The sequence below is a fragment of the Labrus bergylta genome, chromosome 16 (assembly GCF_963930695.1).
Source record: "Labrus bergylta chromosome 16, fLabBer1.1, whole genome shotgun sequence".
Lineage (NCBI taxonomy): Eukaryota > Metazoa > Chordata > Actinopteri > Labriformes > Labridae > Labrus > Labrus bergylta.
The window spans coordinates 13,103,157-13,128,395 of record NC_089210.1 but is presented as its reverse complement, the minus strand read 5'-3'; the positions used below and the strand labels follow the sequence as shown (position 1 = coordinate 13,128,395).

The following is a 25,239-nucleotide window of genomic DNA, read 5'->3' as shown; positions in this document are numbered from 1 at the left end:
AGAGAGAGGGGAATGACATGCAAGGAAACAAAGCCACAGGTCGGAGCCGAAGCTGCCCGCTTGGAGGACTACAGCCTCCCTACATGAGGCATGCGAACTAACCATTACGCTACTGTCGTCCCCCGAAAAATACTTATTCATCATCTTCTGATTTATTTATTATCATCATACAGATTTACAGTTCACAACACAATATTTATTATGGCCACATGATCAATATGTACATCATTAAGGTTACTTCCTGTTATCAGTTGTTACAGGAAGGATTCATCACAGCTGTCCTTTTCATACCTAATGTATGCTAAAAAAAAATCACATTGCAAACACTGGATTGTGAGTTATTTGACAAATTACAATAAAAAAAATATTAAACTGAATAAGCCAATATAATACTGACAACAGAGGGGACATTATTTGATGTCTGTTTCACATCTAATGCAAAGCAACTGTTTACATTTCTGTGCAGGAACCCCTCCTGGTTCCCTCAGTCCTTCAACAGTCATCCTTGTTCAGTGAGGTCATGTGAGGAGCTCACAATCGGAGGAACAGACAGACCTTGTAACAAATATTGGATGAGGTCTATTGCTGCACACTGGCTCTTTGCCACTATCTGTCCATCTGTCAGCTTTGTTTTGTTAATCTTTTCTGCCGTGAGTTCAGGTTAGAGGTAAGTGGACAGAGTGTGTGTGGGGTTGGGGGGGGTAGGACCTGATAGACTAGCAGCCGCTGTTCCGTCTTGTGTACGCCTGCCCGCCGACCATGTACTCCATCTCTTGGAATTGCATGTTCGATACGGAGATGGCCGATGGCCCTTTCTCCTTGAAACCCGCCTTTTGGTAGAAGGGCACAAGGAAGTCCTCGCAGATCAGCAGAGCTCTCCGGAGACCCGGCACACAGCGCAGGTACTGCAGGTAGCGCCACAGGAGGATGGAGCCTTTGCCTTGCTGGCGACAGTGACGGTGCACGGACAGCACATGGATGTGCACAGTGGGGGTGTCTGGGACATGCTGAGTCATCGCTTCCTGTAAGGGAGGGGATTACAATAATGATTTTAAGGCACCCATGAGCCCAAAATGCTACCAAAGATCACTCAACTATCAACTATCACTATTTAAGGGTAAAACCAGATTTGTCTGATATTTTGATATAGTCCATGTTCAGTCCTACCTGTGATAGTCTCTCCTTGTCCCAGCCAGAGCCGATGATGAAAGCCACCAGCCGGCCCTCTTCAAACCAGCCCAGCGACAGCTCAGGGCACTGACCAAGGAAGTTAAGCACTTCATCAAGGGTAAGAGGACACTCTCCAGACACAGAGACAAATGCTGCGGAGAGAAAAGAACCAGTTGAGACTGTGGGTTAAGCTCTGTGAGTAATTAGGACAAAGAACAAGAACAGAGAGGATTAAATGAATGAGTCTTCTCAAAAAGGTTATTGAAAACCCAAAAGCAGTGTTGAAGATATGCTAGAAATTCCTCATTGAGACACTGAACATAGCCTACTATGTGATTAATTTGCCAAACACAGTTTGACGGAGTATGACGTTTTATTGTTTAAGCTTGACGTACCTTCTCTCTCAATCTCAAACACACTGATGGCGTCCTGTGGCGTGAGGTTCCTGAACTCACTTGCAGGGAGTGTATGTCTTCTCTGTCGCAGTGGGTTTACCACTCTTACGGGCGTCTTCAGGAAAAAAGGCTTGAGGAACGGTGAGCCGCAGACCTGTGCCATGATGTTTCAATAACACAAGAAATGCTCTTCTGGTTATTTGTCAGGAATACTCTCTCAATTTGTTTGCTATAACTCCAGCCGAATACTGATGCAGTGAACAATGCTCCAAAAGAAAGTCATGCCCTGCCAAAACAAAAAGAAACAACCTCTCTGTTCTCTGTTTGTCCAACAGCTCTGACTACAAGTTAACTCACTCACTCAGTCAAGATGCTGAGCCTCCTGTCTCTCCTGCTTTCTCCTCCAGCTCCTTTTCTTTGTCTCAGATCTCGTGCTGTAAAGTAGGTGTCTCAAAGCAGGAAAGCTGCACGTGCCTCCAAAGTCTCTAAATCCCCCTGCTTCCGAATGACACACTGAGACACACTCTTAGAATATTTCTTCAGCGTTCTATTTTTGACAGACAGCTCTGTGAATTAAGCTTCTCATTATTCTTTTTTTATAATTTTCTCAAGTTTGACCCACTTTTGCTACGGTTTTTAACTTTTTTAACTTTTTTTAATCTTGTACCTTGTTTAAGAAAGTGTTGGATATTTTTAGACTTTATGTAAATTGTGTTACTTTGTGATGATGCCATTTTATGGATAAGAATTATGCGGCCGCTCCTCAAAAGGGAAAGCTGTTGTTAAGTAGTAAGGTCTTTTACCTGCTTTTTGTAACATAACAATGAGTAAGGTCTTTTTACCTGCTCTTTGGTAATGTTAACAGACAAAGAGTAAGGTATTTTACCTGCTTTTTGTAAAGTGTCTCGAGATAACACTTGTTATGAGTTGACGCTACACAAATAAAATTGAATTGAATTGAATTGAATTGAATTGAATTGAATTGAATTGAATTGTTGAACTAGTGTTTACCTAGCAGTACACACTGTCACGTGCACTAACTATAAATTCAGGTGTGTGTTATTCAGGGTCAGGATTAGAGAGACCCGGGTGTGATGGGATACAGCGATACACGTTTTCAGAGATCAAGGGCGTGTGGGCTAAAGGAGTGAGGGGGGGGAGGAGAGAGAGATTTGTGTGGATCACTGTAGGGATGATTTCATGCCTCAGAGAGGTTTAGCACAGACTAATTAAATGAGAGAGCACTTGCTCTGACTGCCTTGAGGTAAACCTGGTTATACAGACTTTTGATTGGCTGTCAACACACAAACAAGTTCTGAAAGTTCACAAAGTATTTTTTTGATAATCCTAAAGCCCTCTTCAATCATTTCTCATTTAATACATAAGATAGTCCTGTCATGTATTTGTAGTTTATTATGGTTGCGCAAACAATGTTTAGTAATATTTAGTAAGTGTATTGTTAGCTGTTTTTGGAGGTATTCTGCTGAAAAACTGAGTTCACACCACAGGCTCAGCTCTCATATTGTTGAATGCAGCCCTGAGAGCTTCAAGAGGAATACTTAGAATTGTTTTGTATCAGTGTAATCTTTTCGGATTTCACTACGGTGATGAACGGGAAATCTGCCACATCATCTGCACAGCTGGCCAATCGAAAATGAGATCCTCTTTCCTCATGTGATAATCAGAGGTCAGAAGCAAAAAACATAGCTTGTCCAGGGATGAGGTGACCTTCTCTGACCTGTTGCTTTGTCAATCTGTGCAGCTTGTAAAAAGTGGTGGACCTCACGGCCTTTTAAAACAGCCCGTTTTAACCAACCAACTGACAAGCTGTTCTTTTTGTAATGCTAAAACATGTTTCAGATTTTCAGACAGGCCAAAAATATTTTTTAAAGAATTCAGATGGAGACAGGAATTTTGAAATTGAGACTGTGATAAGTAACATTTGACATTAAACTGATACGGATCGTGTTTTCACATTAACAACATGTGTGTATACAAATAAACTTGCAGACACATTTTCTCACTGTATTATGTTTTTACAGGCAAGCTTGAGGCAACACTGAAACCAGAATACTTATTAAACTGTACACTAATGTACACCTGTCATTCTAGCTGAGCTGCAGTCAACCAATACTGCTGAAGAATGGCATTTTGTTTGTAACGTGAAACACCGTAGGAAACTTTCAGAGCGCACGGTAGATACTGTATCAAACTGTGATGAACTGTCACACACAGACGGCTGATCTAAGTAAAGCACGTTTTTAGCATATTTCATGTTTTAATACTTATAGTTAAAACCTCTCTATAAATATCTATACGTAAAGTGAAAAACAAAACTAGTTGGAATATTGTCACAATTGGAAAGGACCAATCCATCATTTTCTGAGCATTAAAGGCTTATTAGAAAGTACGGTAAAGGATTAGGGCCACTGATTTTTAGAATTCTGACTCTGCGATTAAAGTCAGAATTATGAGATGAAAGTCAGAATTCTGACACTACATTTTAACTTTTACCCTCAGGTAAAAGTCTGAGTTTTTTAAAAGTTTTGAAGTTTAAAAAAAAAAAAAAGTCAGAACCCTCCCATTTCAGTTGCCCTAATCCTCTTCAGTCCTGATACAAACATACTTTTAACCATATAAATTTCAAAGCCTATAAACCTACATTAAAGTTATTTATTGACTAATGTCTTAAAATGATACAGTACTAGGGGGATTAGCTTACATTGTGGCCTTTGTTTGAAAAAAACTGTATTTGAAATACTTAGCTATGAAGTTAGCTTTTTATTACATCAAGAAACAAGTCAACAACAATGATTAGCCATACAAGAAAACATTCATTACCAATGTTAAATAAAATGATAGACAATCCGAAATGACATCAGCACAAAGCAGCTGTGACAAAAGTTGTTGATATAGACGACTAAAAAACATGTTCAAATATTTACATGTTAATAATTAAATGTAAGTGTGGCACTTGTAGGTGGAGTTGTGACTGATAACAACTGTACTAATGTGAAAACAACTGCTGCAGGCAGATTACTCACTTTGTATCGCATTTTATATAATAGACGTACAGAGTCAACAGAAGTCAGATTGCTATTTTTACCTGCTCAAAGACACTTGTTGAGAGGCTTGTGTGTGTGTGTGTGTGTGTGTGTGTGTGTGTGTGTGTGTGTGTGTGTGTGTGTGTGTGTGTGTGTGTGTGTGTGTGTGTGTTATTCATCCTCTTAACTGGGGTTGCATCTAATGAACTTGTTGACAGGGCAGTGCAGGTTGTGTTTTATCCTTCATCCTGCTGCCACCAGACTTTGTTTATTCATCAGTTAATTAACTGACAAGCCTGGCTTCATGGTCCAAATTGTGTTTGTTACTTTGCCAGCAGACGGCGCTGATTTGCCTGATTTGTCATATAGAGGACTTATGTCAACCGCGGCTGGTAAGGCAGGCTCAGAACACATTCCTCCGACTTCAACAATTTAATATTTGATTTGTTCTAACTACAGCATGACGTATCAATGTAGTAATATGTGTGAAGGAGACAAAAATTCCATGTTGAAGCTCACAATCAACAAAAAACATATAAAAAATAGTGTCACTGATCATAAATAGTATTTTATTCATACCTTGGCAGTACTTTTGAAACGTTTTTTTTTTTTTTACATTATTATGCATTGCGTCCTTTGACCTGAGGCATATTAATCTTTCTTTTAACCCACCTCTTCCCACAAGTAATCCCAGTGTGTAATTAGTGATAAATCAATAAATCACTTTGTCCAGATACCCTGAATTAGAAAAAAAACATCCTGTTAATCTCAGACCAGGACATCAAGGTCAAATGTAATTTAAATGAAGTAATTCAGCCACTGTCTTGATATCTGTGGATATTTCAACAGATTTGAATCATCAAAATTGTATGAGTTCAGAAGACAACTGGGAGCTGAAGTACTGAATCATCGGTCTTTATTGTTATTCACATGCTGTTATACACACAAGGAGAGACAGGAACTGATTTGAACAGAGAGCCACAGACCACCTACTGTGGAGTGATCCTGGATACCAGGTCAACCGTGGTCAGAACAGGAAGAGGAAGGCACGGTGTCAAGTTGAAATGGCACAGAAGAAAAGAGGGATAAAAAGACAAAATAACCATCTCAATAAAAAAAAAAAAAGCAATGAAATGTTTCAGACCTTTACAAATTCACATGCAAATGCTAGCCCAAATTGTTGAAATGCAACGTTTTGCATTTAGTGCATTGGGTGTGTTCCTTCCGATCAAACAACCTTAATACAAACCTTTAATGCATATTTGATACACAGTCATAACAAAAGTCAACAAACACTTCAAATTAATATTGCAAAAAAACACAATAAGACGATACATTTTTTTTTTCCAGTAGCATGAGGCTTGCGATAGAAAAAAAAAAAAAAAAGGGCTCTGTACATCAGCATCAAAAATCCTGTCTATGGGCTGGAAACAGCTATGTATTGTTTGTGGCATTAATAAGAACACTAATGTCCAATGCAACAAGCAGGCAGCCATAATCAAGTCAAGGCACAAAGATCTATATGCATGGCGCTACACATACAGGACCAAGGTAAGAAATTTAAGCACCTGACCCCCCTTTTTTTTTTTAAGCTATACCACATAAGCAGACACCGGCATTGCCACAAAAAGACTGTACAGACATCTGCCACATCTACGACAAGCACAATGTGTCATATTGTGTCAGCATGTATGTAGCTGGAGTATCTACGCTTGTTGCAGTTTGTTAGCTCTCTTTGTGCTCAGCTGTTAGGATGTTGACGCTTAAATAATGTGCATCGTCCTTGAACGTAGCTCTATTTCTTCATTATCTCTTTGAATAAGTAATATAGTATACCATTTGGAAGTTACTATACATGATTCTAGTAGTTAGGATACATAGATATCACATAGATAGAATAAAAAAAACAGACATGACGATGTTTGAGACTGCATACGACTTCAACTAATCTCATTATAAACTCTTTGTTATAAGGAATGGATTATAAACGAGTGCAAAATCACTTCAAATAGACACACAGACATATAATTCATATTTTTTTTAGGTTTTTTTTTAGATTTCTGCTCATAACTCAAAGCAAATTGCTGGAAAAAACAAGTTAAAGTTATTCATGTATGTCACTGATGGATACAATATCTAAACTTAGTTTACAAACTCTTCTGAACTTGGTGTCAAACAGCTGATACAGAGTTCATTTCTCTTAAGTGTGCTTAAAAAGCACCACCATAACCGGTAGTGAAATTTCATTGGAATCCACGTTATTACTACACGGCTACTCCGACTTACACACACACACAACTCAACACCATCTGACAGGAGCTGAAATGTTTTGGAGCTGGGGGGGAGGGGGGGGACCATCATACCCTTAGACACAGGGAACATCTTTGTGTGGTGTCAAATTTCTTCTCTAAAGTCAAAGACATTGAAGGAATGAACAAGAGTCCTCCCACGTCCTGAGGGGTTTCCTTTCAGGGGCTTCCTTTCAGGGGCCTGACGTCAGCTCTGACCACACAGGAGGATTGTGAGAGGGAAAGGAATAGAGGGATTGAATGATCTGTTTTGTAGAGAGGAAATCAGTTCTGAAGGACGAAGGGGGGGGGGGGTGTAAATGTTGCATTAGAGTCAGGGGTCGAGGTGCTCGTCCTCCAGATGAAGGCTGCTCGCGGGACACAGCAGAGGCTGGCTGGAGCAGTTTGTGCTCTGACTCTTCAGGCTTTCTGTTGACTCGGATGAGCCTGGAGACAAAGATGCAACAGATTCAACTTTGATTGGCTGCAAGGAAGCTAGCCGATCAGACTTCACATGAATGGAGAAACATTGTTTGATTAGATAAAAGTCTAGGTTGAGAAACTGGATTGTCATTGGAAATAAATAACCCATCGTTTCCTTCACTGAGAGAACAGGGTTGAGCTCATACACAAGAGAAGCAGAGCGGATAGGAAAGCCTACATACCACAGTTATTCCTCCATACCAATAGAGCAGGAATCAGGACCTAGAGCTGCCCAAAGGGAGGCAGTAAGAAGGCACAGAATGGCAGGAAACAGAAGAGGGTTAGGAAACGGGAGCACAAGAGCTCAGGGTTAAATACAAAGCAGAGGCAATCACAGAAGAATTTAAGAGTAGAGACATTAGAGACATTCAAAGATTAATCACATTTGAAGAAGTTAAAAATTAGCAAGAAACAGGCAGTCTGAGTTTTGATTGCTATCAATTGCTAAGCTGATGTGAAAGAATATTGTCCTTGACTCTTCCTCTTAAGTTTTTCTCACCTGGCAGAGACAAGTCACCCGCTGGGTCGCTCTCTGTTTTGGTCAAGCTGCTGTGCTCACTGCTGCAGTCCTGAAGGATGTCTTCTCCAGAAGGGGGCCTGTCCTCTGAAGCACACATGAGAGAAAATGTAAATACAGCTAAATCCCTGAGAAACTGTCACTGTTTGGTTGAGAGTACTCACCATCATCTGGAGATAGGGATTCTGCAGCGTCCTCGGTCGCTGTGGCCTGAGAGGAGGAGAATGAGATAAATCCTTTTTAAGTTTTTTTTTTTGTTAGCAGCAGAGTGTGAGTTTAAATGTCAGGTGGGGAAGTGGCGGCTTACGTCTGTGGGGGCGGGGCTGCTGGACAGCAGCGTGTGTGGCTGAGCGTCGGACATCTCGGACAACTTCTCCTCATCTTCCTCCTGGATGGGAGAGGACGGAGACCTAAGGGTGCTGCAGTTGTGAAGAAAGCAGAAAGGTTAAAGAAAACAGAAAATCATAAGAAAAATATACATCATGAGTAAACTGTCCTCCACTCAAGAAAATCTGATATAAATGTAAGAACTAACTGAACTCACAGAGCCTGATGTAGTGTGAGGTGTCACTAAGGCTACACATGCAAGGATATCTCTTTATTTCCCGTCCTATCCTGATCATTTACAGCCATGTTTTTCACATTCAATCTGAGATGCTTACCTGTCAGGCGACTTGCTGACTTTGCCTTTCTGCAGACTGCCGTCACTTAAATGCTCGGGGGAGCTCAGCTGCCGGCCGTCACCTCCCACACCCCCCGAGAAGTTGATGTCATCATAGAGGGGGGCGGATGGAATGGCAGGAGACACTGACCGCAGACCGTTCAGAGCTTCCAACAGTGAGATGGGCTCAAAGCCGGGAGGGACCGAGTCTGTGCCCTGCAGAGAAGAACATAGTCGAGGAGGAGTGGTGACTAAAAAAAAAAATGTCAGCAAAATGAATGATGATAGCCATTTCACTGCTAACGCTACGCGCTTTCACAGGGCTCAAAATTTGCAATATGAGTGTGAAACGTTCTGCTGCATTTCATGTGCACGTGTTTTCTGCCAATGTACAACAAAGTGTAATCAGGAGTTTGGCAGCTTCAGGACTTTGCTATGAAGCAGCTGCATGCTGTATATTATTACTTGGAAGTGTTGGCATCATTTAAGTTAGGCTTTCCAGCTGTTCTATGGACGCTGTCCCTTTCATTGTTTTTACTGCAGGACATCATATCACAACAAACCTTTAAAATACGGTATGCACCTTAAATTATCTCAGATTCCCTTTTGATGTCGCTGCACATCCGAGCAAATTCACGCAGATTTTTAACTGATTATACGCAGGTGTGCATGAGACTCACTGAGTGTTCGTCGTGGTCCATGGTCTGAGCCAGAACGGGGCTGAAAGACACCGGGGAGAGAGCGCCGGGCTTTTTCCTCACTGCTCTGATCTGCAGCAGGGCTCTGAAAGCTGAGGAGAGAAACACACGCTTAAAATGAACACCAACAACATTGTAAATAATATATACATGAACCATTAGCTATTCAACAAATAAAGCTTTACAAGATTTATTAAAACTAAGTGAGAGGTCTTACGCAGCCTGCAGATGGGACAGTTGTTGGCCTGGTAACGCAGAGTGTCTGCGCAGGAGTTGCACAGACACAGATGTCTGCAGGGCAGGATGAGTGTGTCTCGCAGGTCGGACAGACACACGACACACTCGTTGCTGTTGTCGCTGTTCTCATCATCTGACGGCTGAAAAAGGCAGAAAAAAAAAAAAATCAAACCAGAGTTACTCGAATGAGATTCAACTTTGATTGACTCCTTCAGCAAAGTGATTTGAGCACGAGGAAGTATTTTAATCGAGACCTTTGTTTCTTGGTTGTTCTTGTTCTCGATGCCATAGATCTCCTGTAAAAGGTAGCTCACACGGTCCACCTGGAAAAAAGGGACGTAAACTTAAGTGTTTTACGTTTCATGTTTCCCAAAGCTCACATATATACATTTCCAAATGAACCAGAGAGTCTAAATTGAAAAGAAATCGTTGAGCTCTTTGCAATCTAAGTTTACATTCAACATGGTCTGTGAAGATCTGCTTTACTGCGACTCCCATGAGGCTCGGCACAGATTTTTCTCACGCTGCAGATGAGAACGAGGGCCTCTGATGCTCTGTGTTAAAAAACTTCAAGCACTGCATTAACCACATTCTGGAGCACATTCAGAATGTGCTTCTTAATTTACAGACAAGGATTACGGCTGAAAAAAAATCAGTAAAATATATATACATACATATATATATATGTAAATTCACAATACATTCCACTAAATCAATTAAGAATGGCAGTCATAAACGTACGATTTGTTTCTGCTTCAGAGGCTTGACTGAGAAACTGCCATCAACGTGCTGAGGGTGAGAAAACAAACAAGCATGGATTAGATCTTGTTTCAGGATGACTGAAAGTATCTTCATTTCATATGATGCATACTTACTCTTTCAAAGGCTGCCAATAGCACGTGTGCATGTCCGAGGCAATCTTAAAAAGAAAAGACAGAATAATGTTTGATCCAAATATTGAGCTGTTTGAGTCTCTAAACTTTTTGCAAGCCAGTATCAATAAAGAATAGAAACTATCTGAATGTTATGTAGCCATAGTAACCCACCGTCACCTTCATCAACCACGGCCTGGATCACCATGGGAAACACTCCTCGGTCCAGGTCATAGTTCAGCTTCAAGGGAAAAGTTGTATATCTTATTATGTGCCTCCTCAGTATCAGCAGAAACAAGCCAACAACACTGGAGATAAACTTACTGCTGCAGATACTTACATCTTCCTCTTTCCACTCGCTGAAATCGATTTTGAAAGACGGCATGGAGAACTGCTGGCTCACCCCTCTCTTGTAATGCACAGTTTCAGACACCAGCGATGGATTCTTCGGGCTGTACCTGCAGACAGCATGTTACACAGAGCGTTAAAGACAACAAGAGTTTGACTGACAGGAAGAAAGAAAAAAAACAAACTCAAGAGCAGAGCACAACAGGAGCAGGATCTGTTCTCTATGATCCTGGAGGAATAGCTCATCTTTCACTCTCATTATGAAAAAAATAACTTCAGTTTCAAATATTGCTTTCATCTTTTCACAAATCATATCTGCAGTATCCATGGTTACCGGTGGTTGCTAAGGACCCAGCGTATCTATTCTGGTTGCTGTGCTCTAAGAAACAGAGTTAAGATGTCTCTGGTTTTTAACATCCAAATCCTGTTATGTGTCAGATAATTAAAAAATCTATTTATATGGTAACAGTCTTCTCAGAGAGAGAGAGAGAGAGAGAGAGAGAGAGAGAGAGAGAGAGAGAGAGAGAGAGAGAGAGAGAGGAAAACACTTTCTGCGACTCCTGTCTAAAATGAAGGCGCTTTAAGAAGTCCTTACACTGCCATCCCATTGGAGAACTCTTCAAACGCCTGGCAGTAGAGCGTGATGGCCACCCGGGCATCAGCATCGAAGGTGAACTCCACGCCGTACTGAACCTTTGGTTTTCCCCCGTCTTCAGCCACTGGGTCCGAGTCGTCTTTGTATCTAGAATCAAGATCAAAAGGTTGGTCAAAACTTTAGCGTTGACTCGACTTTTACGGTGATTCATAATGTTGTATTGCTCTGTTGTCGTTACCTGACCAAACGCAGAGAGTCCTTTCTGATGTTGACAAGACTCCTCAGAGTTTTCACTGGCTCGTGGGGTGCAGGTGTCACATATGGAAACTGGTGAAATAATGAGAGTAATGTAAAGGATCATGATGAGAAATCATGACTCATTCTATGAGCAAAAACAAGCCCTTTATAAAAATAAAAAAAAAGGCTTTAAAGCTGTGGCGATAATACAGTTCTTAAATCTCAGAAGACCTTGAAGGAAACAAGGACTCAGTAGCTCAGTATGTAGGGACTCTGCTTGGAAACCAGAGGGTCATCAGTTCAAGTCTCTGTACAGTCTAAGTTTTGAAATTTGGCAAAAAAAAAGCATGGGTGCATGCTGCATGGGTGTGGAAAACGATAAAACATTTTCAAAAATAATTTGCCCCCCTGGTGGTCTTCAGTGTGAGGATCCAACTTAGTATTGATTAGGTCTGAGCCACAGCGGGGGAAGTCACAGCCATACCTGCCTTCTCCAGGGCAAAGTACAGCCTGTATGCCTGAAACATGTTGGCATTTTCTTTTAGTCTTTAGTGCTGATGAAATAAAACCTTTTTGTCTACTCCCCCCCTGAGTGCCTCAAACCTCTTCAATAACTTGAAATTGGGCAGCCAGGTGCAAGTTCACTTCCTGGGCACTGTCCAGGCCGAGACACTCGTCCATGTCAGCCCTCTCACTTGTACATCTCTATAGGCTACCTGTTTGTGCATGTGTATTTCAGCCTTTGTGTGCGTAGCATGTCTGAACAATAGAGAGTAAAAAAAAATGAACTGCTGGGATGAATTCAAATGTACCTTCTTCATCCATTCTCACCTGTACCGGCCTATTTCCAAGAAAATTCAGGTCCATGTTTTCTCCAAAGAGGTATCCCTCTGGATGTGGCGTGTCAAACTTCTCTCCTCCCATGAAGAAGTGGCTTGCAAAATAATTCCCTGAGGATAACAGGAGGGACAGTGTTATAAATGTGCTACAATCAGTTTAGTGAAAAGATACATTTCAAGACAATTAAAACCTGCCGGAAAAATAATAACTAAACTGGGTCAGCATGGGTGGTAGCTTGAATCTAATTAGCAAATGAATTACTCAAAATGTTTGTTTTTTTGTACAAGTGTAGTTTTTAAACCACCCTTAAAAACACAATGTATTATTTCCAGGAAGTCCATTATCAGCACATTGGTTCTTAGATTATATGATCACCTGAAATGCCAGGTGACAATAAAATGTCTCCTGGTCTTTATGGTGTTAAACTTTGTTTCAGCTGAGTCAGATTTCCCTCAATTCACGGTGACACACCTGTCTCCACCTACTAGGCTTAAACCACCTGAAGGAATCCTTTCTACAAGGTGAAATAGTTCAAACAAAAGACCAAAAGGCATTTTCTTTTGCACAGATTTGACATTTTTTCTCTGAGAAAAACGTGCCTCTTGGGACGCTGAAATAATTTGGAGAAATGAGAGGCGTGTTTGTGGATGTACGCAATTCTATAACTCAATTAAAAATAATAATAAAAAAAGAAACTCGGTACACGTCTGTGTATTCTGCAACAGTGCTGTTCATACAATGTTTCACGCATTGTGATTACGGAGATCACCTGGACGTCGCCATCAGAAGCATTACGTCTGTATACTGTAAATATCTTATTTCCAGCATAAAGCAAGACATTTAAGCAACAGTCAGGCTCATAAACGTCACATCTTTACAATCACAAATGCAACATTGTGTACAGTTAGTTGGTGCAACTCAACAGGAGAGAAATAACATGAAGCTATATGTTCGTCGTGTGCCGTGATGTTTTCCTCTCATTTAGATGATGAATGCGTGTGTCTGAGCTGAACTAAACCACGAAACACTGTCGGATCTTTTACCAGATTTTGGTGGAAAACGGTAGGCCGAGTTAGCCTGGATATCGATATCCTCCACACCAGCGATTCTGCGGCTCAGGATGGACCCCATCTTTCTCTGCTGGATCGCCGATGTTAGCTACAGCTAGCTAGCAGCCTGGCAGCTAAACAGCGCGTCGGCAGTTCTGTTATTGCTGCCTTTAGCGGACAGTAACGCCAAAAGACAGATGACATAGACCACAGATGAACATTGGACCTCCGATTAAGTTTTCTAAACGTTCAGTCTATCAGTGGCTACGCTGCGGATGCTAATGCTAAAGAGGAAACAAATCAATACGAGCTGTTGTTGTGTCAGCGCTGTGGTGACGTAGCAAGGAGACAATCTGATTGGCTGCCTCCAGAAGTTAGGGTGTTAGATCTTCACGCGGGGAACGCCCAGAGGGAGGAGACAGGGGGGAGGGGGGGGGGAAGGGGTCGGGGCAGGGCCATCAGTTAATTAAGTCAAGGTAGATAAAACCAGACCATCCCGAATAATTAAATATGACTGAAGAAAAACCCAAACAACTGTGAGGCCTACTCGAATAAAATGTACACACAATGATATTCAAGCGAAAATAAATTCATAAACCACAATATTCTCCCAACAAATTACTAAATATTTTTTGCTGAGCTATTCTTTGATGAAATAACTCTTGTATGAGGCTAAATGTGGACTAATGGTAACAGATAGTATAAACAACTGATCCATTAAATACACACTCGCACAATAATAGGCTATATTAAGGGCTCTGCTTTGTGACTATCTTTTGGGATTAGCGAGACCATTAGAAAGAACACCCTGTTTGGTTTTTTAAAATCTATTTGTATGTTTTTAATAACTGTGTATTGAAATTGCGCTAGAAAGCCCTTGTTGATTGTTTACTTGAGGATCAGTGGAAAGCTGGATATCCCCCAGCAGTCACAGTGAGGACTATGAAATTCAATTTGTTGTCATAATTTAGTAAATAACTTGATACAAATATGTTTATCTCAGATGTTTGGTGTGAATTACATCCATATTGGGGTATTACAAAAAACAAAAGCATTCTTTTACCACGTGTTGCCATTATACAGCATGTTTGACATGAGATACAGGAAAGATTTATCAAATTAAAATATAGTCCCAGTCAATCTGGGATCAGTAATAGGTTTTAATAACACACATATAGTGTTAGTGGGGCGGCCCTTGTTTTTACATTTAGATCACATTTTGTGATTTTAAATGTAAACACGCTGGGAAAAGAGAGTAGATGAAGAAATTGAACTTCGGAACTCTTCAAAGCCACAAAGAGTGGAATCATTCTGAGTTTTCAAAGGACAGATTGCATTCTATTTGTCTTTGATGACTCATCAGATGTTTAAATAAGACAACTGCTGTCCAGACAGTCATATCGTTTTGTTCCTTTCAACAAGTGTCAGCACTTAGAGAGAGACTACTCAACGATCACTAAGCAAGACTTTGTCTAGATATTTCTGTTCATCAGAGACAATCTTCAAACTCTAACAGCAGCAATTCTTTGTGTCTACGACAACCAGCCAAAGAAAATGCAGCAAGCAACCGAAGCAAGAGGGAACAACAGAACTGTTTACTTCAGACAGCAGGGCAACGGTAAAGAGATGGAGCTTAAAAGACTCCGCCGGGATGTGGGGCAGCTCACTGAACTGTTGGAGAGAGAGAGGCAACACTGCTGCAAGGAGAAGAACGAAAGAATCCTGATGATCCAAGAGCTGCAGGAGACAAAGGAAAGTCTTGCAAAGCAGAAATCCCTCAAAGAAATGTACATCAACAGGGGAAAGGACACCAGAAGAGAGCTAGAGAGGCTGGAAAAGTACTGCAACGAAGAGACCCTCTCCGCATTTAAGATGGCCCAGAAGGTGAATGACACCACCAGGCAGAAGAAGAAGAAAGATCTTCATGCTGACTATGAGGAGCTGAAGGTGGCACACCTAGTTAGTACTGAGAAGTTCAGTGCTGACCTCCAGGGTGAGAAGGAGAAAAACAATGTCCTTCAAGGTGAAGTAGACAACCTCAAAGTCTCACACCATGAGCTCAAGCTCAAGTATGAAGCTGACAAGCTCGCCGCCAATCAGCTGGTGGAATCCCTTCTGCGTGAGAAGGAACAGCAAAGCCAGGCTCACGCAGAAAGAGTGTCCCAAGACCAGCAGCTGATTTGGACCTTGAGAGCTGAGCAGGAAGCCCTCTGTCAGAAGGCCACCGAGGAGATTGCTGTCCTGCAGCAGGCTGCTTTTGAGAAGGACATCAAGTTCCAGTCTGAGCTGGAAAACCTCAGACGTCAGCTCAGCAATCAGAAGAGCATGGAGGAGGAGTATAAGAAGCTGCAAGTGGCTTATAAAGCCAGCCAAGAGAAGTTCACAGCTGAGCTCCAGCAAGAGAAGGACAAGACAACGCTTCTCCAACAAGAACAGGAGAAGTTAAGAGTGTCCACGGACGAGCTCAGCCAGAGAGACCAAACAGATGTTCTCGCTCTGAAACAGCAGACTGAAAACCGCCAGCGAGAGCTTGAGACAGAAAACAAGTCTCTCTACAACACAATTGCAGAGAGCCAGGTTTTAATCTGGAATTTGAACACTAAAAATGCTGTCCTCCAGCACAAGATGGAGCAGGAGATCAGTGGACTACAGCAGCTATTCATGGAGAAGGAGAGCATCCAATGTCAAGAGGTGGAGGGGCTCAAAACACAGATCACTCTTCTCACCTCACAAAACATGGAGCTTTCCAGTGAACTGAAGGCCAATAGGGAGGAGTACATGCTCCCAAGAAGAAAGAGAGCCAGCCGGGAGGAGACTCAAGATGAGCTGTGCATGGAGGTGACCGTCCCTGATGTAACTTCAGGACCTGAGGGATCTCCAGCTGAAGAAACATTGCAGCTGGAGCCTGTGGAGGAGGGTGCAGCAGCATCTGAAGACAAGCCTCAAGAGCCAGTGAAGCAGATGTCCAAGCTGAAACAATTCAGACACTCACTGGGGCTCGTAAAACCTCAAAGCTGGAAGAAAAAAAAAGAACCTTCTTCCTCGACCCTCCCACCTCCTCCCCAACCTTAAAACCCCCTAACTGATAAACCTTTTTCACATGTAAAACATGTTCTGTAATAAGGCTTATTCAAAAAGGTGACATATGAAAACTTCACGTCATCTTATGGGGGCATGGTGGTTACAGTGATTAGCACTGTGGCCTCACAGGAAGAACCTGCTGACCAGCGGGGAACTTCCTGTGTGGAGTTTGTCTGTTCTCCCCAAACCTTTGCAGGTTTTTCTCCGGGACGCTCCGGTTTCCTGCCAAACATCCAAAAACATTCACCATAGGTTAATTGGCTACTCTTAATTGTCCTCCAATTTGCACTTGAAAAAATAATAAAAGAAAAAATAACATCATTTCCATTTATAGAGTTGTTCCTTTTTTATGTAATTGTAGGGATATGTTATTAAGAACATGTTGTCAATATTTGAGAGATACATGAGATATAGTGTGATATTTAACGATGAATGAAAGTGATGGATAAAGGTGATAAACACAACAGGACTTACATTACTGTTTAACGAGAACATATCAGTCATAATGGTTAACGTGTAAAAAAAAGCCACAGTGTTGAAAAAAGAAGAAAAAGGCAAAAGATAGAATCAAACTTCAGACATCTCAAAAGGGGTTGAAATATTTATTTAAAGTATCTTTAACAATACACTCATTTGATCTCAGAATCAAAGTAGTTTAAGGCCTTCCCGTTGCTGTGTTTGTGACAATATTGACATTTGTTCTCATCAGGTGAACAGGTTATGTCAATAGAAAGCGTCATTTAGGCTTCTGTAGTCTTTGCGTCAAAAAAATGAAACTGTATACTGACTAATTCACTTTGAAATAAATCCTTTCTTTGCTTCATGTGGAATACTTCAATGTTTGTCTGCAATATGAAGCACACATTATGTGGTACTTTTTATGATTAAGACGGGGTTACACACTTACAGCTACATGAAAACTGTTGTGTTACTTCTACAGATGTTTTATGCACATGGGGGTGAATTACACCCATATTGGGGTATTACAAAAAACAAAAGCATTCTTTTACCACGTGTTGCCATTATACAGCATGTTTGACATGAGATACAGGAAAGATTTATCAAATTAAAATATAGTTTTCAGTCAATCTGGGATCAGTAATAGGTTTTAATAACACACATATAGTGTTAGTGGGGCTGCCCTTGTTTTTACATTTAGATCACATTTTGTGATTTTAAATGTAAACACGCTGGGAAAAGAGAGTAGATGAAGAAATTGAACTTCGGAACTCTTCAAAGCCACAAAGAGTGGAATCATTCTGAGTTTTCAAAGGACAGATTGCATTCTATTTGTCTTTGATGACTCATCAGATGTTTAAATAAGACAACTGCTGTCCAGACAGTCATATCGTTTTGTTCCTTTCAACAAGTGTCAGCACTTAGAGAGAGACTACTCAACGATCACTAAGCAAGACTTTGTCTAGATATTTCTGTTCATCAGAGACAATCTTCAAACTCTAACAGCAGCAATTCTTTGTGTCTACGACAACCAGCCAAAGAAAATGCAGCAAGCAACCGAAGCAAGAGGGAACAACAGAACTGTTTACTTCAGACAGCAGGGCAACGGTAAAGAGATGGAGCTTGAAAGACTCCGCCGGGATGTGGGGCAGCTCACTGAACTGTTGGAGAGAGAGAGGCAACACTGCTGCAAGGAGAAGAACGAAAGAATCCTGATGATCCAAGAGCTGCAGGAGACAAAGGAAAGTCTTGCAAAGCAGAAATCCCTCAAAGAAATGTACATCAACAGGGGAAAGGACACCAGAAGAGAGCTAGAGAGGCTGGAAAAGTACTGCAACGAAGAGACCCTCTCCGCATTTAAGATGGCCCAGAAGGTGAATGACACCACCAGGCAGAAGAAGAAGAAAGATCTTCATGCTGACTATGAGGAGCTGAAGGTGGCACACCTAGTTAGTACTGAGAAGTTCAGTGCTGACCTCCAGGGTGAGAAGGAGAAAAACAATGTCCTTCAAGGTGAAGTAGACAACCTCAAAGTCTCACACCATGAGCTCAAGCTCAAGTATGAAGCTGACAAGCTCGCCGCCAATCAGCTGGTGGAATCCCTTCTGCGTGAGAAGGAACAGCAAAGCCAGGCTCACGCAGAAAGAGTGTCCCAAGACCAGCAGCTGATTTGGACCTTGAGAGCTGAGCAGGAAGCCCTCTGTCAGAAGGCCACCGAGGAGATTGCTGTCCTGCAGCAGGCTGCTTTTGAGAAGGACATCAAGTTCCAGACTGAGCTGGACGACCTCAGAAGTCAGCTCAGCAATCAGAAGAGCATGGAGGAGGAGTATAAGAAGCTGCAAGTGGCTTATAAAGCCAGCCAAGAGAAGTTCACAGCTGAGCTCCAGCAAGAGAAGGACAAGACAACGCTTCTCCAACAAGAACAGGAGAAGTTAAGAGTGTCCACGGACGAGCTCAGCCAGAGAGACCAAACAGATGTTCTCGCTCTGAAACAGCAGACTGAAAACCGCCAGCGAGAGCTTGAGACAGAAAACAAGTCTCTCTACAACACAATTGCAGAGAGCCAAGTTTTAATCTGGAATTTGAACACTAAAAATGCTGTCCTCCAGCACAAGATGGAGCAGGAGATCAGTGGACTGCAGCAGCTATTCATGGAGAAGGAGAGCATCCAATGTCAAGAGGTGGAGGGGCTCAAAACACAGATCACTCTTCTCACCTCACAAAACATGGAGCTTTCCAGTGAACTGAAGGCCAATAGGGAGGAGTACATGCTCCCAAGAAGAAAGAGAGCCAGCCGGGAGGAGACTCAAGATGAGCTGTGCATGGAGGTGACCGTCCCTGATGTAACTTCAGGACCTGAGGGATCTCCAGCTGAAGAAACATTGCAGCTGGAATCTGTGGAGGAGGGTGCAGCAGCATCTGAAGACAAGCCTCAAGAGCCAGTGAAGCAGATGTCCAAGCTGAAACAATTCAGACACTCACTGGGGCTCGTAAAACCTCAAAGCTGGAAGAAAAAAAAAGAACCTTCTTCCTCGACCCTCCCACCTCCTCCCCAACCTTAAAACCCCCTAACTGATAAACCTTTTTCACATGTAAAAGATGTTTTGTAATAAGGCTTATTCAAAAAAGTGACATATGAAAACTTCACGTCATCTTATGGGGGCATGGTGGTTACAGTGATTAGCACTGTGGCCTCACAGGAAGAACCTGCTGACCAGCGGGGAACTTCCTGTGTGGAGTTTGTCTGTTCTCCCCAAACCTTTGCAGGTTTTTCTCCGGGACGCTCCGGTTTCCTGCCAAACATCCAAAAACATTCACCATAGGTTAATTGGCTACTCTTAATTGTCCTCCAATTTGCACTTGAAAAAATAATAAAAGAAAAAATAACATCATTTCCCTTCACAGAGTTGTGGCTTGTTTTATGTCATTGTAGAGATATGTTACTAAGAACATGCTGTCAATATTTGAGCGATACATGAGATATAGTGTGATATTTAACGATGAATGAAAGTGATGGATAAAGGTGATAAACACAACAGGACTTACATTACTGTTTAACGGGAACATATCAGTCATAATGGTTAACGTGTAAAAAAAAGCCACAGTGTTGAAAAAAGAAGAAAAAGGAAAAAGATAGAATCAAACTTCAGACATCTCAAAAGGGGTTGAAATATTTATTTAAAGTATCTTTAACAATACACTCATTTGATCTCAGAATCAGAGTAGTTTAAGGCCTTCCCGTTGCTGTGTTTGTGACAATATTGACATTTGTTCTCATCAGGTGAACAGGTTATGTCAATAGAAAGCGTCATTTAGGCTTCTGTAGTCTTTGTGTCAAAAAAATAAAACTGTATACTGACTGTTAGAGCCATTTGTGTGTTCAGTATGTATGTGTGCTCTGTGGTAGTTCCTTGTGGTGACAGTAGGGGGCACATTCACTTTGGTGTTGGGAAGGTCACAAGTAGAGGAAGAGTTAATCACGGACAGGTGAGCAGCCCACCGTGAGAGGCACACAGTTTTTGACTTAATGTAGTGGCTTGATCTTGCGTATCAAAAATTTGAGCCACATAGGGGCTGATAGCCTACCGCACTTAATTGACGCGCTGTTGAAATGTATCGTGAATGGAACATTTATCCTGGCTTTGTTTTACATTCAAGTTATAGTGGAATAAGTGTATGTAGACAACCAGAATATGTATTGTAAATGAACGATTCAGATAAACCCGTTTTGAGTGTGACAGCACGGAGTTGATTGAATTATTGCCACGAAACACGGAAACAGCGCGTCAATTAAGTACGGTAGGCTATCAGCCCCTCAGTGGCAAACTTTTGATATACGCAAGATCAAGCCACTACATTAAGTCAAAAACTTAGCTTTAAATTGGACAATTGGAAGCTGAAAGAACGTGAAAGAACGCCATCGTTGCATAGAGGCAGATTCAACGTTGGATTCCCCCAGACTTGTTTGGCTCGCTGGAGGACGCCGGGTGCATCGTTTGGTTACGAGGAGGACGCCGGGTGCATCGTTTGGTTACGAGGAGGACGCCGGGTGCATCGTTTGGTTACGAGGAGGACGCCGATCATCGCCGTGCAATATGTCGCTGTGCAATATGTCGCATTGAAGGCAGCGAGCAGCGTTGAACTGCTAGTCTAACAACGATGAGTTTAAATGTATTTTAAATATGTAAAATAAATCCTTTTTTGACTTTCAGCACACCGCCGACAGCGTGTTCCAAAAGGTATCGTTGTCAGACCAGTCCAACTCAACGGCGCCCACCGACTCTGAGGTATGGGTAGCGCTACCATGGCCATGTTTAAATGTGTGCACACAACTTTGCGAGCGTAATCCCAATGCATTGGTTGCCAAAAATAAACTGATCGTTGCGAAATAAGACTGAACTTTGTGATCGATTGTAATGTTCGTGCTGGACGTGCGTTATGGAACAATATAAACAAAACGGGGACATAATGGACGGTAAAATTGACGAGCCGGCAGCTGCGTGCACAGCTGATCCGGCGGCGGCTCGAACAGCTGATCCTGCTGCGGCTGCAGCGGAAATGGGTAACGTTAATGAAACACAGTCTGTAAAGGGTAAAAGATCTGTTAAATTAACTTACAAAGCTCTGGCTGAAAAAGTAGAAAGGCTACAAAATATAAGAAAAGATCAATTAAATAAGGCCAGAAATCTAAGAAAAATTACTCTGGAGCTCATGCAGCGCAGCAGGGTGAAAGAGGTAAAATGTACACTTGAAAAAATGGTTTGTCTGTGTGGGGAAGCAAAAGTTGCGCATGATTCTCTGGTGCCTTTAATGCCCACTGATGAAAGGGATAAACAAGATACATGGTTTTCTGCAAAAATGCTTGCTGAGAAGGGTTTCATTTCTGATGTTGAAAATTGGTTGACAAACAATGACAGTAATGATGATGTTGATGTGAACCCTTTTGATGATGTCAGACCTGATGACAGCATATCAAATGTTACCAGTAAACACTCTAACCGCAAAAGTGCAGCCAGTGGTAAAAGTAAATGCTCTTCCTGCATCAAAGTACAGGCAGAAAAAGCTGCACTTCTTGCTCGTGTTGCAATACTTAAGGAAAAGCATGCTTTGGAGGCCCAGGAGGAACAGTTAGGAAGAAGAAGGGAGCAGCTCACCCTTGACGCACACTTACAGCTACATGAAAACTGTTGTGTTACTTCTACAGATGTTTTATGCACATTGGTGTGAATTACACCCATATTGGGGTATTACAAAAAAACAAAAGCATTCGTTTACCAAGTGTTGCCATTATACAGCATGTTTGACATGAGATACAGGAAAGATTTATCAAATTAAAATATAGTCCCAGTCAATCTGGGATCAGTAATAGGTTTTAATAACACACATATAGTGTTAGTGGGGCGGCCCTTGTTTTTACATTTAGATGACATTTTGTGATTTTAAATGTAAACACGCTGGGAAAAGAGAGTAGATGAAGAAATTGAACTTCGGAACTCTTCAAAGCCACAAAGAGTGGAATCATTCTGAGTTTTCAAAGGACAGATTGCATTCTATTTGTCTTTGATGACTCATCAGATGTTTAAATAAGACAACTGCTGTCCAGACAGTCATATCGTTTTGTTCCTTTCAACAAGTGTCAGCACTTAGAGAGAGACTACTCAACGATCACTAAGCAAGACTTTGTCTAGATATTTCTGTTCATCAGAGACAATCTTCAAACTCTAACAGCAGCAATTCTTTGTGTCTACGACAACCAGCCAAAGAAAATGCAGCAAGCAACCGAAGCAAGAGGGAACAACAGAACTGTTTACTTCAGACAGCAGGGCAACGGTAAAGAGATGGAGCTTGAAAGACTCCGCCGGGATGTGGGGCAGCTCACTGAACTGTTGGAGAGAGAGAGGCAACACTGCTGCAAGGAGAAGAACGAAAGAATCCTGATGATCCAAGAGCTGCAGGAGACAAAGGAAAATCTTGCAAAGCAGAAATCCCTCAAAGAAATGTACATCAACAGGGGAAAGGACACCAGAAGAGAGCTAGAGAGGCTGGAAAAGTACTGCAACGAAGAGACCCTCTCCGCATTTAAGATGGCCCAGAAGGTGAATGACACCACCAGGCAGAAGAAGAAGAAAGATCTTCATGCTGACTATGAGGAGCTGAAGGTGGCACACCTAGTTAGTACTGAGAAGTTCAGTGCTGACCTCCAGGGTGAGAAGGAGAAAAACAATGTCCTTCAAGGTGAAGTAGACAACCTCAAAGTCTCACACCATGAGCTCAAGCTCAAGTATGAAGCTGACAAGCTCGCCGCCAATCAGCTGGTGGAATCCCTTCTGCGTGAGAAGGAACAGCAAAGCCAGGCTCACGCAGAAAGAGTGTCCCAAGACCAGCAGCTGATTTGGACCTTGAGAGCTGAGCAGGAAGCCCTCTGTCAGAAGGCCACCGAGGAGATTGCTGTCCTGCAGCAGGCTGCTTTTGAGAAGGACATCAAGTTCCAGACTGAGCTGGACGACCTCAGAAGTCAGCTCAGCAATCAGAAGAGCATGGAGGAGGAGTATAAGAAGCTGCAAGTGGCTTATAAAGCCAGCCAAGAGAAGTTCACAGCTGAGCTCCAGCAAGAGAAGGACAAGACAACGCTTCTCCAACAAGAACAGGAGAAGTTAAGAGTGTCCACGGACGAGCTCAGCCAGAGAGACCAAACAGATGTTCTCGCTCTGAAACAGCAGACTGAAAACCGCCAGCGAGAGCTTGAGACAGAAAACAAGTCTCTCTACAACACAATTGCAGAGAGCCAAGTTTTAATCTGGAATTTGAACACTAAAAATGCTGTCCTCCAGCACAAGATGGAGCAGGAGATCAGTGGACTGCAGCAGCTATTCATGGAGAAGGAGAGCATCCAATGTCAAGAGGTGGAGGGGCTCAAAACACAGATCACTCTTCTCACCTCACAAAACATGGAGCTTTCCAGTGAACTGAAGGCCAATAGGGAGGAGTACATGCTCCCAAGAAGAAAGAGAGCCAGCCGGGAGGAGACTCAAGATGAGCTGTGCATGGAGGTGACCGTCCCTGATGTAACTTCAGGACCTGAGGGATCTCCAGCTGAAGAAACATTGCAGCTGGAATCTGTGGAGGAGGGTGCAGCAGCATCTGAAGACAAGCCTCAAGAGCCAGTGAAGCAGATGTCCAAGCTGAAACAATTCAGACACTCACTGGGGCTTGTAAAACCTCAAAGCTGGAAGAAAAAAAAAGAACCTTCTTCCTCGACCCTCCCACCTCCTCCCCAACCTTAAAACCCCCTAACTGATAAACCTTTTTCACATGTAAAAGATGTTTTGTAATAAGGCTTATTCAAAAAGGTGACATATGAAAACTTCACGTCATCTTATGGGGGCATGGTGGTTACAGTGATTAGCACTGTGGCCTCACAGGAAGAACCTGCTGACCAGCGGGGAACTTCCTGTGTGGAGTTTGTCTGTTCTCCCCAAACCTTTGCAGGTTTTTCTCCGGGACGCTCCGGTTTCCTGCCAAACATCCAAAAACATTCACCATAGGTTAATTGGCTACTCTTAATTGTCCTCCAATTTGCACTTGAAAAAATAATAAAAGAAAAAATAACATCATTTCCCTTCACAGAGTTGTGGCTTGTTTTATGTCATTGTAGAGATATGTTACTAAGAACATGCTGTCAATATTTGAGCGATACATGAGATATAGTGTGATATTTAACGATGAATGAAAGTGATGGATAAAGGTGATAAACACAACAGGACTTACATTACCGTTTAACGGGAACATATCAGTCATAATGGTTAACGTGTAAAAAAAAGCCACAGTGTTGAAAAAAGAAGAAAAAGGAAAAAGATAGAATCAAACTTCAGACATCTCAAAAGGGGTTGAAATATTTATTTAAAGTATCTTTAACAATACACTCATTTGATCTCAGAATCAGAGTAGTTTAAGGCCTTCCCGTTGCTGTGTTTGTGACAATATTGACATTTGTTCTCATCAGGTGAACAGGTTATGTCAATAGAAAGCGTCATTTAGGCTTCTGTAGTCTTTGTGTCAAAAAAATGAAACTGTATACTGACTAATTCACTTTGAAATAAATCCTTTCTTTGCTTCATGTGGAACACTTAAATGTTTGTCTGCAATATGAAGCACACATTATGTGGTACTTTTTATGATTAAGACGGGGTTGCACACTTACAGCTACATGAAAACTGTTGTGTTACTTCTACAGATGTTTTATGCACATTGGTGTGAATTACACCC

At 42.0% G+C, this 25,239-nt stretch overlaps 2 protein-coding genes across 4 annotated transcripts; both read right to left on the bottom strand.

Annotated features, from left to right (window-relative positions):
* Positions 1-235: 235 nt before the first annotated feature.
* aanat2 (arylalkylamine N-acetyltransferase 2) lies at positions 236-2,057 on the bottom strand. The gene is made up of 3 exons (XM_020655904.3): positions 1,566-2,057; positions 1,168-1,322; positions 236-1,022 (listed from the first exon to the last, which is right to left on the bottom strand). The coding sequence occupies exons 1-3, from the start codon at positions 1,726-1,728 to the stop codon at positions 717-719; spliced, it is 624 nt and encodes a 207-aa protein (XP_020511560.1). The 5' UTR covers positions 1,729-2,057; the 3' UTR covers positions 236-716.
* Positions 2,058-5,508: 3,451 nt separating this feature from the next.
* Positions 5,509-13,766, bottom strand: mgrn1b (mahogunin, ring finger 1b). Of its 3 annotated transcripts, XM_065964710.1 has the most exons (17): positions 13,429-13,766; positions 12,377-12,495; positions 11,547-11,635; positions 11,309-11,455; positions 10,706-10,823; positions 10,540-10,606; positions 10,369-10,412; positions 10,235-10,282; positions 9,748-9,816; positions 9,474-9,633; positions 9,239-9,348; positions 8,560-8,774; positions 8,205-8,316; positions 8,062-8,107; positions 7,880-7,984; positions 7,563-7,608; positions 5,509-7,344 (listed from the first exon to the last, which is right to left on the bottom strand). In XM_065964710.1, exons 1-16 carry the CDS (start codon positions 13,514-13,516, stop codon positions 7,568-7,570), a joined length of 1,578 nt encoding a protein of 525 aa, XP_065820782.1. In that variant the 5' UTR covers positions 13,517-13,766; the 3' UTR covers positions 5,509-7,344; positions 7,563-7,567. The 3 variants fall into 3 exon arrangements, with proteins under 3 accessions (XP_065820782.1, XP_065820780.1, XP_065820781.1); XM_065964708.1 differs by lacking the exon at positions 7,563-7,608; XM_065964709.1 differs by lacking the exon at positions 7,563-7,608 and having other exon boundaries at positions 10,546-10,606.
* Positions 13,767-25,239: the final 11,473 nt, after the last annotated feature.